Genomic DNA, 11,968 nt, shown 5'->3' with positions numbered 1-11,968 from the left:
ATTCACGTTCGCTTGTTGAACTCTTTAGAATAGCATGACACCATAGTAATATAAAGAATAGAACTAGACCTCGTTGGACTGTTCGCGCCACAGATATTTACAGGCAACGTGACAACAAGTATTGTCTTGCGAAATTCGAATTACTAGACAGAACTATGCCGGGCATTGGTGATTGGATAGGAGATCCACTTACATACGTCGACAACTATTTAAGTTGGTATCTACGTTTAGGGGTTGAATATATTGATATTATACGACAGTCTCTAAACAATATCTTAGCATTACATACTCTTTGCTTACTCGGTAAGCGAAAGCTGCACATATTGTGTGGGACATTTTACGATTGTTGTTGGTGAATTACTTGGGAAAATAAGCTATGGTCTGCCATTTCATATTTAACTATTCAGCGTTAATTCATAACGAAGCGTATGAGTTTGCAGTTTAGATAGATGGAGTAGCTAAATAACATATTCTTAGTAGGAACAACTAATATCTTCTACTTGATATGTCTTGTAAATGACAGTAACGTGTACTTATGTGCAATTCGTTAATAATGAAATGGAATTCGCCCTGGTTAGGAGCAGACAATTCTCACTTCGGTAATTGGGGTCCTTTTCCCAGTGATTATTTAATCTGGTTGGGTTTATAGTCCGAACCTCGACTGGTTTGAAACTCGACGAGTTTGTATATCGACAATGGTTGGTCCAATCTCGACAGCAGTTTTACTATTTTACCATCTACTATTTTCATAATAAATGAGCGATTTATATGTAAAAGATTTATTTGCGCAAAAATATCTTGTGGTCCATTTGAAGCAGTACTCCCCAGCTTATGTAGGCCTAACAATATTTCGCCCAACCTAAATATACGTGTAGAACGAATGCTAAAACAAGTAACGATCATAAATATGGTTGACTGTTAAGCTAGCAAAATGTTTTACCGGTATTTGAAATCTAAACTTCAGTGAGTAGCTTTGATTTTTATTTTTTGAAGTGAGGATAGAACTGCAAAAAGACATTTATTATTTGTTAAAAATTAAATTATTGTAAAACTGCATCAGCCTTTGTCGATGTTCGGACCAACCTTTGTCTAGATTCGGACCAACCTCTGTCGAGATTGGGACTTGTCTAGGTTCGGACTTGTCGATGTTGGGACTGTTTCCCTCTGGTTGTCTTACGAGCCTACGTTAAAGGTTCAGTAGCAATAACCAAAGAACAACACCACGATCAAGATCAATACAAGTCAAATTATTATTATTAAGCACCATATAGAGATATCATATAAAAGTTAGCTTACCCGAGTTACCGTTATTACAAAATATCGTAAAGGAAAGTCAAGCAAAATATCGCAAAGCAATTAAATCTCCGAAACACGGTATGTAATAAAAGAGTGAATAAATATACGTCTTGACATGAACAAAACAGAAACGTTTCCTAGCTCTGCCAATTCAAGAGTGTCCAAATCCTAACACAACAAATCTGTCCTAGCTTTTGCGAGACTTCGCAAGAAAGCTAGCCTTAGTGCAAAAGCAGACTACTGTGGGAGACAGGGCAACTAACCAGTAGTTGTGGGTCCACGGCCACCAAGCCACAGAATCGAATCTCACTGACTCGCTAAATCCGGAAATCCATAACATTCTCCGTCCCTAGATGTTGCATAGCAGGACAAAAAGAAACATCGAAAGACCAAGGATCCCGGATGCTAGTCTAAGTGAGACTCGATTATGGTTTTAGCCGCAGAAACACTACCCTGAGACCGCTCCAGGTCGGACAGATGTTGATGAACTCTAAGCAATGTCTCTTTAAGCTGAGCATTTTCGGCTTCCAGACGAGCACATTTCAAATGAAGAGTAATGTCCCTGTCACTGGAGGTAATAGGCGTCGAAAGACTTTCGGTAGCCATAGGGCGTTTCCGTTTCTTCAGCTCCACAGCATCTTGTGGCCTGGTAGGAAGCAGCTGGTCTCCATTGAATGTTACGTTGGGCAGGTTAAATTCGGCCTTGAATTTTGAAAATGACATGATGTCCACAGCATAACAATGGCGGTAGCCCATATGCGGATCATTTTCCTTAGTAGCCTCCTTCTGAATATGCTGCTTTACCGTACCCTTCAAATGGTCTGAATATCCGCATTGGCAGAAATGCCGTATGAAGTGGGCACTGACGTGGCCCTGCAGGTCTTCTGGCTTGCCATCATATTGGCACAGAGAACAAGTATTGTCTTTTTTTGCAGCATGGATCTTAAAGTGTGTAGATTTCACGATATACTGTTTGACTGTCAATTTCTCCGCTTTCTTAGATTTATGTGGAGCTGTGGTTTCTATAGCTATTGCTGGCAAACCGAGGCAAGTCGTGCTTGAAGAAGGGTCACCACCGGTTGTCATGCTTGCGTCAGCGACAGCCCGACTGTCGGGTTCGTCCAGCAACCGCTCGATCTCTTCAGCTACATCCATGTTCAATTGATAACCTGACATAAATAAATTTATCACACACAAAGAAACAACAACATACAATATACAAACAAACAAAAATTTCACCTGCACCCTAAGCCAATTTGTGATGCATATCATAGTAATAGTTTGCAAAACTATCTATGATATACATAGGGGTACAGGAAGCTACCTGCAGTATGTCTTAAACTGATGATATTCCTCAGATCCCTTTACATTTAATAATGTTAAGTATAAGGTTAATATTCATCTAATAGTTTAAAATAAGACATAGTCGTGAAGCCTCGCAGGCCTCGTGCGAACACGCCCCATCCTACCACTGGGTAATGGAGACGTGCTAGGTGGCCGACTTCGGTCCGACGAGGCACCAGTAGATGAGCTACCATCATCAGACCAAGCATCTGCACCAGGAGAAGCAGGACAGCTTAGATCTCGTGGTCTCGTTCTGTCTACTGCAGCCTCTTGAGAAGGTAGGGTAGGCTGACCTGCTAAGGCGGAGCACGGACTAAACAGTTTCAAGCGAGAGGCATTAACTGTTCCGCGTCCATTCACCCTGCATGTCCCATTCCCAAATACCTCCTGGACTGAGAAAGGCCCTTCAAATTTTGGTTGGAGTTTAGGATTTAACCCCTTCCTCCTACGTTTACTTTGTATCAAAACAAGGTCACCAGGCTTGAACCTAGACTCTTCCTGATGATCCGCAGATCTTATCGGCAGCTGCTGGTGCTGCCGTAAAAGACTGTGGACCGACTCAAGGCGAGTTTTTAGCTCTAAAGCATATTCAGTCCTTGTTGATAGTTGTTGAGAATGAGTACCATAAAGCAGTTGGTCTGGTAATCTGCATTCCCGGCCGAGCATCATGAAATTCGCAGTCTCCTCAGTGCTTGTCTGAGGAGTTGCACGGAATGCTCTCATGACCTGAGGGAGCAGGATATCCCAACTACTTTGGTCATACGCATAGCTCAACAACATGGTTCTTAGGGCATCACCCAAGGTGCGATTACCACGCTCAACTACTCCATTGGACTGCGGATGATAAGGGGTTGTACGTGTTTTAGCGACATGCCACAACTCGCACAGTTCTGTCATTAGGTCACCCTCGAATTGAGATCCACGATCACTGTGAATCTCTTCTGGTAACCCAAAATAACAAAACACCCTGCTATCAAGGACTTCCGCTACCATAGGGGCAGTTGCATCTGGTATGGGTAACGCATCTTGCCATCGCGTAAAGTGATCGGTGAGTACCAGAATCCATTTATTTCCTCTAGCAGTTAAAGGTAATGGTCCAACTAGGTCGACGGCCACTTTTTGCCAAGGGCGTCCTACCCAAAGCGGTCCATTGCTTGAGGAAGGATTGAGCCCACCTGTCTTTGCGATTTGGCAAACTTCACAACTCTTCACTACTCGTCTCACATCAGCGGTAATCCCTGGCCAGTACCAGGTCAATCGTAACCGGTGCAAAGTTCTCCAAACTCCTGTATGAGCAAGGGTGTGAGTAGACCACATAACCTGCTGTCTCATATCCTTTGGACAAACTATGGTTTCCCGTGGTCTATTACGATGAATGAGTCGAATTACTAATACACCGTCCTCTCTTATTCTCATTAGGGAGAGCATCGTGCTAAGTTTCTTCAACTCAGGACTACCCAAATTGACAATCGATTGATCAAGCTCTTGTTGATTGAGAACAGCATCATAGACTATTGCTACATCCTCCGACAACTTCTGTTTTTCCACCAGTGTGGACGCATGGTCATCACCTCCAGCAGAGTCCTGATGACTACAACCATGGTTTCCTGGTTGGTTAGATAGTCCCTGGTCAACAGGAGGTATCAAGTCAACAGGTAAAGCTGATGGTACCTCATCGAGATGATTTTTAACAGAACTGCAGGGAGATATGCAGTCAGAACTGCCAGTCGACTCTATATTAAAAGCGTACAGCCGTTCACCAGTAATTTTAAAAGTTACCGGTTTCCCATAACACTGTTGCTGTTTGATCTCATTACATAACGTATCCATGCTAGGCCCTCCATTCAAGCGTGTGATTCTGTCGCACTGTTTGCAGTTGTGACAGGTTTGCCTGGACAGTCCATCAGCATTTCCGTGTTTACTTCCAGCCCGATACTCTATGATAAAATTGAATTCACTTAGGATTTCCAGCCATCTGGCAATTTGGGCAGAGGGAGTGGTCCTCCTACAAAGCCAAAGCAATGAAGCATGGTCAGTCCTAATTCTGAATTCTTTACCATATAGGTAAGGCCGAAAGTGTGTCACAGCTTTCACAACGGCCAATAACTCACGCCTTGTTACACAATAGTTCCGTTCAGGTACGGACAAACTTCGACTATAGTAGCTTATGACCCTCTCTTGACCATTTTGCACCTGAGACAGAACCGCGCCTACGCCATCGAGGGACGCGTCAGTGTCGAGAGTGTATGAGAGGGAAGGGTCCGGGTATCCTAACACAGGTGAAACCATGAGCGAATGCTTCAGGGATTGGAAAGCGTCTTGACACTCCGTAGTCCATTTAAATTGGACATGCTTGGAGGTGAGTACATTCAAGGGTCGGGCTTTGCTGGAAAAACTTGGTATGTACTGGCGATAGTAGCCAACAGTCCCAAGAAAAGCTCGTAGCTCTGACAAATCCCGGGGGACAGGCCAGTTAGCTACTGCAGCAGTTTTATCAGGATCTGTCGCCACACCATCACAGCTTACCACGTGACCCAAATACGCAACTTTGGTTTGAAAAAGATGGCATTTGGCCGGTTTCAGCTTCAGCCCAGCTGCTCGAAGTCGACTTAATACTTCCTTCAGGTTTTGATAATGATTATCAAAGCTGTTCCCTATGACGATAATGTCGTCTAGGTAAAGGAGTAGTGACTTCCAGTGCAACCCATGTAGGACTCGCTCCATCAACCGTTGAAAAGTGGCAGGTGCCGCCGTCAACCCGAAAGGCAGAACCTTCCACCTCCACAAGCCATTACGAGTGCAAAATGCAGCCTTATCCCTAGCATCTTCCTCTAATGGTACCTGCCAGTACCCACTCATCAAATCTAATGTAGTGAAGTACTGGCTACCTGCAAGTGCTTCCAGGCTTTCGTCAATCCTTGGGAGCGGATGTGCATCATGTACAGTGACAGCATTCAAGCGGCGGTAGTCGATGCAGAACCTCCAGCTGCCATCTTTCTTCTTGACTAAGACCACAGGTGAGCTCCAAGCTCCTTGTCCTGGTTCTATCAAGTCCTGATGCTGCAGCTTTTGGATCTGCCTATCAACCTCCGTCTCCTTCTCCGTCCCTAAACGACGTGGTGCCTGTTTAATAGGTTTCGTACCACTTTTTACTGGTATTGAATGAGATACTAATTTCGTCAATCCCATATCATTATCTCCAGTAGAAAAAACATCACTGTAAGAGACTAACAACTTTCGGATATCTTGCTTTTGGTGAGGCTGAGAACATGCAACAGTGGCCTCTTGGTACAAAGATTCTATGTGCTCCGGCAGTAAACTCGCACGACCATCCTGATGAGGTAGCACGCCTGCAACACATTCGCGGACTTGAACAACTTCGCCATCTTCCACTAATTGCGCTCCCGCCACACTATTACAGCGACCAATGAGGGAACCCGATCGCAGTGAGATTGGCCAACCACAAGGATTTACACACCTAGCCAAAACTTTTCCTCCACGATCTATTGAATGAATGCTCGCAGCCAATGCTATTTCCGAAGACGCAGCAGTGCTGCAGCTTTCCACCATCCCAATGTCAGAACTAATAGGGTTCGACAATTTGCATGGAACTAGTTGTTCTGTGTAAGGGGGTATGATAACATTATGAATGACCTGCACCTTGCTAGCCAACTCGATTCCGTGCCGATCCGTACAAGGCAACTGGCGTCCATTGATGGACAGGATAGAGTCTGCAAATCGAACATGGCAGTCTTGGCTTTGCAGAAAAGGCATTCCTAATATTGCGTCTGAATCAATATCTGCTATGACAAAAGATAACTCAACAAACTCAGACCGTAAACGGCCAGTCAGGTTAAGTTGGCCGAGAAATTGCAAACTTGATCCATCAGCCAGCTTTCCCACCTGATGTTGGAATGGCTCGAGCCTGTGCCTACAATCAGGCAACAACTTTTCAAACACCCTCCTAGCCAGCAAATTAAGAGTACAACCACTATCTATGAGAAATAAAACAGACAGGCGCTCCACTTTGCCTGGCAAGTACAAAGATGACACGGAAGAAGCTACATTGATTTGAATGGGGTCATCAGTAGCATTGCAACGCAGTGGAGCTTCAGACTCTAGGGACTTTAAATCACGTCCATCCCCCATTCCCGTAGACCAGGAAATGGACGTCTCTAGTTTTCCTGCATTTTGTTAGTGGTAGCGGATCCATCAGCCTTTCCTGATACACCAGATTCTGCCTTCAGGAGTGGACAACTACGCTTAAAATGACCTGGTTCTTGGCAGTAAAAACAGTTTCTCCCACTCCTCTGCTTAGGCATAGCAAGACCTTCTAATGCTTCAAGACGACGGGATATAGAATCTAACTGTGTACTTAAACGACCTAACACCTTCTCTGTGTCATTAGGCCAACTGCAATGCTGAGGCATTCGATCCTGATCTTTTACAACGGGTGCTACTCTTGGCTGATTTAGTATCATCATAGGAGAAGGCCCAACTCGATCATACTCTTCAGCAGCTTGTATGGCATCTTCTAACTTTTCCGGCTTGACTGCAAGTAGGTGCCGCCTGAGAGTTGGGTCAGCTATAGCACGATCAAAATGTTCAAGAGCCAACTGCTTCTCTACTTCAGGACTAAGACCACCATACGCCAACTGACTTAACTGGTCAACACGATCACCAAAGGCACGATAACTTTCACTGGGTTTGCGCTCGAGACTATGGAGCTTCTCTCGAGCCTGCAAAGGGGTCAAACCAAACATCGCCAATAACCTACTAAACACCTCTTTGAGAGAATCTCCTCTGGCACAATCCATAGCTTTTCTTTCTAGGCTACTCCGCAGCTGCACCAGGGCAACTTGGTCATCCCACCCACACAGCTTAGCGACCTCTACAAACTGCTTTATAAACAGGTGTACATCGCCATGTCCATCGAATCGAGGTGGCAGTAGCTTAACCTTAGAGGTCATAGAGCTAGCATTCCGTGATTCTTGGACAGCTGTAGTGAATTGGTCTACCAGTTCCTTTAACAGTTGCTTGGAGCTTACCTCTTCGGTGTTCCAAAGGGGAGCCTGAGAAGCTGGAGTGTTAGATTTGAGGTGAAGAGATTTTGTGTTTAAAGGGCTGAAATCGATGGATGGAACGGGTGACATATCATTAATCAAAGTTCTAGGAATAGCAGTAGAGTGAGAAGGCCGGACCCTAGGAGGAACTGGAGGAGGCACTGACTTACTAAAAGACCTACCTTGAACACAGTACTTACGGTAAGCTTTATCAATGAATACCTCTGCATCATTACTACTCTGCCTTACATGTTCACCATCATTCCGATCATTGCTCTTCACACCACTAGTGTTAACAAATGGCTCAGTCGAATGAGTGATAAAGGGATTAGTAGAAACTTCCTGTGGTATGGGATACTCAACAAAAGGGTTAGTGAATGAATTTGGCTGGTGATTCAAATCAACAAAAGGGTTATTCGCATAAACATTGGATTGGGTTGGACTAACAGAAGTATTAATTGAATGGGGCAAGAATTGTTCAGCCATTAAAAGATTGCTACTGTTATAACCTAACGACTTTGTAAAGACAATGATTATAACACTGAGAAATAAGGAATCCCACTGCTGCCACCAATGAAATGGAATTCGCCCTGGTTAGGAGCAGACAATTCTCACTTCGGTAATTGGGGTCCTTTTCCCAGTGATTATTTAATCTGGTTGTCTTACGAGCCTACGTTAAAGGTTCAGTAGCAATAACCAAAGAACAACACCACGATCAAGATCAATACAAGTCAAATTATTATTATTAAGTACCATATAGAGATATCATATAAAAGTTAGCTTACCCGAGTTACCGTTATTACAAAATATCGTAAAGGAAAGTCAAGCAAAATATCGCAAAGCAATTAAATCTCCGAAACACGGTATGTAATAAAAGAGTGAATAAATATACGTCTTGACATAAACAAAACAGAAACGTTTCCTAGCTCTGCCAATTCAAGAGTGTCCAAATCCTAACACAACAAATCTGTCCTAGCTTTTGCGAGACTTCGCAAGAAAGCTAGCCTTAGTGCAAAAGCAGACTACTGTGGGAGACAGGGCAACTAACCAGTAGTTGTGGGTCCACGGCCACCAAGCCACAGAATCGAATCTCACTGACTCGCTAAATCCGGAAATCCATAACAATAAACAATATGGCTGCGTTGTTTTTCAACAATCAATTACCTTGTACCTATATATTTATAATATTCGTGGTTGTGTGCTATAGAACCTATATTTTTTGTTGCTTCATCCATTTGCTATTGTTGATGTGTGAAATTTTACTGACAGTGAAGTGTCTTGGAGAACAGGTGCTTTTGATAGTCAGCATAGGTGTCTTTTATGTGCCCCTTCCTCATTTTACTGCTCTCGAACTATGTAGTTTCGTACTTGTTATACACACACCTCACGCACCAGATAATAATAGGCATGTCTACGTAAGAGAGCGTCACAATTAGACCTGCATATCTGACAGTATTTAAAAAAATATTTCAATGTTTATAAAATGCTTATCACTAGACACCTTGCAGCAGAACAGAGTTACAATGCACAAAGACCAAAGATGTTTATAAGGCTTTAAAGATGACTCAATTAATTTCAATTCTCATCAAATTAACCTTAGCTCGAAGGAGTACACATCATTGTCTGATAAACATGACGAGCCTGTTGGTCACCTGTGATAATCGAAACATGCTGCAGAAATTATTCGCGAAGTTTGGGTCACATGATCAGATTACGATTAGGCCAAAACAAAACTGCAAAGTAGCGAGCATCAATATTTGATACGGGGTTTTCGGTAAAACCCAAAGTGTTTGTCATAAACTAGTGCTACGAGAAGTTTATATTGAGCCTTTTATTGGCCTGTCAATTTACGTGAGAACATCACGTAAGTTGTCAAAACAATAACCAAATGTAATGACTACGTCAGAGAAATAAACTGATTCCGATTTACAGCGATTTCGTGATGGCTCCGATCAACTGTTCATTTTTGAGCTTTTAAGAGCTTGTAATTGCATTTCCACATATTTGGCACCTACAACACAGCAGAGTAAGACATGGTGAATCTTTTGATACCAAATAACTGTAATGTAAATTTTGTTGCAAGTCAACCTTCAATATTTTGTAGTTTAGTGAAAACGACTGCAAACAAAATCATTTTTGCAGTTTGACCAAAATGCAGACACACATTATCTAATAAAGAAATGTTATAGCCAAAAATATCATTGGTGCAGTGTTGAAGGATTTCACTAGCAGAAATATGTTTATGTTGCTGTTTACAATATTTCTTTCATTCGTCCTAAACCGGAAATTAACAAAAATTGAAACCACGACTTTATGCTGTTTTGTGAGTAAAGAAAAACTATGCAATTGGTTCATTTTTGACACAATGATAACCCAACTTCTTCAATTTATTGTGGCAAAGTTTTGGGTGTATCTAATAACACTGCGATTCGTGATTGTTGTTTTTTTATAAATACAAAGGTGATTCGTTATAAAGGCTTTTCGGTAGAATGAACGATATTCGTGAGCAGCTATAAAGTTTGTAAATAAGCTTATTGTCAGTGCACAGGCAAACCGTAAAGCTAGCGCGTAGTCCACATTATTGACCAATAAAATATACGCAGTGATGTCAAAGTCTTTTAAAAATGTGTGCGGGTGGCAACACGGGACTGCGCTGATATCTTTGCTTTGGCTCGCATCACGTAATAGATTGTGTTACTTAGGACATCACTCTCAGTGATGGATTTGCCATCAATGCAGTAATTATAAAGGAAGGATTGGTGCATTTTAACGCAAGTCGTTTTGCTTATTAAAAATAGAGAGTCGAGTCACTTCTTTTATTATATGGTGACAGTTAAGACTCAGTTCTTACTGGTAGAATGCTCAGAGTCAATCCAATTCTACAGTAAGAAAAAGATACCAGAGAATCGATTCTTTTCAATTCATTTGTGAAGTGAGCCTTAAGGCTTGCTCGAAAAGCACGTTAACTCGAGTGCCCACCTCTGACAAAGACTTGCTTACCTTAGAAATGCTTTTCTATTTTACTCTGTCGTTATTTAGAGTTGGGCTTGCCGAACCTGTTTTCATTTTTAGAAATAAAATGCATTGAGAAATGCTGTTACGAATTGCATCATTTCCGCGCAGTCCAAAGAGTAGTAGTAATACTGGGTTGTATCTTCCCAAAATGCAAATGCAAAATTTTTACCAATGCATAAGTGACGAAACTAAAGCTATATAGATGACTATATAGCTATATGTATTTGTAAGGGGTTGTAAGTACATTTTCCTAGCTGCTTCAAATTGTCCCAGATGTAAAAACCGTCTGTCAATGCCCCAATTTTGCTATCCATTCAAGTTTTTCCTAGATTCAGTAACTCATGTGAGCAGTGATATATGTCTTGTAGAACAGTCGTCTCCTGATGAATATGCCAATAAGGTTTCAGCATTCTTCAATCAAAAGATCTTTGAATCTGAAGACACAAAACAATGGGTTTGTATTGATATGTTTGTGGTATAGCTACAAACATTTACTACGTTGCATTGATGTTCTACAAAGATCTTTGCTTATTTGCATGTATACATTGCGTGTTTAGATCAAGCATTTTTGGTCATACTTAGTCACAAAACTACATACAGTAAACACTCCTATAACTACATACAGTAGACACTCCTATAACTACATACAGTAGACACTCTTATAACTACATACAGTAGACACTCCTATAACTACATACACTAGACACTCCTATAACTACATACAGTAGACACTCCTATAACTACATACAGTAGACACTCCTATAACTACATACAGTAGACGCTCCTATAACTACATACAGTAGACACTCCTATAACTACATACAGTAGACACTCCTATAACTACATCCAGTAGACACTCCTATAACTACATACAGTAGACACTCTTATAACTACATACAGTAGACACTCCTATAACTACATCCAGTAGACACTCCTATAACTACATACAGTAGACACTCTTATAACTACATACAGTAGACACTCCTATAACTACATACAGTAGACACTCTTATAACTACATCCAGTAGACACTCCTATAACTACATACAGTACACACTCATATAACTACATACAGTACACACGTATAACTACATACAGTACACACTCCTATAACTACATACAGTACACACTCCTATAGCTACATACAGTAGACATTCCTATAACTACATACAGTAGACACTCCTATAACTACATACAGTAGACACTCCTATAACTACATACAGTAGACACTCCTATAACTACATACAGTA

At 41.8% G+C, this 11,968-nt stretch overlaps 1 protein-coding gene across 1 annotated transcript in view; it reads left to right on the top strand.

Annotated features, from left to right (window-relative positions):
• Positions 1-117: 117 nt before the first annotated feature.
• The window catches only part of LOC137393445 (mini-chromosome maintenance complex-binding protein-like), a 37,894-nt gene continuing 26,043 nt past the window's right edge, over positions 118-11,968 (top strand). The window contains exons 1-2 of the mRNA XM_068079998.1: positions 118-213; positions 11,087-11,172. Coding sequence (XP_067936099.1) covers positions 156-213; positions 11,087-11,172 — 144 coding nt within the window. The 5' untranslated portion in view covers positions 118-155. The remainder of the gene's footprint in view (positions 214-11,086; positions 11,173-11,968) is intronic.

This window comes from Watersipora subatra, chromosome 4 (genome assembly GCF_963576615.1).
Source record: "Watersipora subatra chromosome 4, tzWatSuba1.1, whole genome shotgun sequence".
Lineage (NCBI taxonomy): Eukaryota > Metazoa > Bryozoa > Gymnolaemata > Cheilostomatida > Watersiporidae > Watersipora > Watersipora subatra.
The sequence above is the reverse complement of the archived record's forward strand: the minus strand, read 5'-3'. Positions and strand labels throughout refer to the sequence as shown.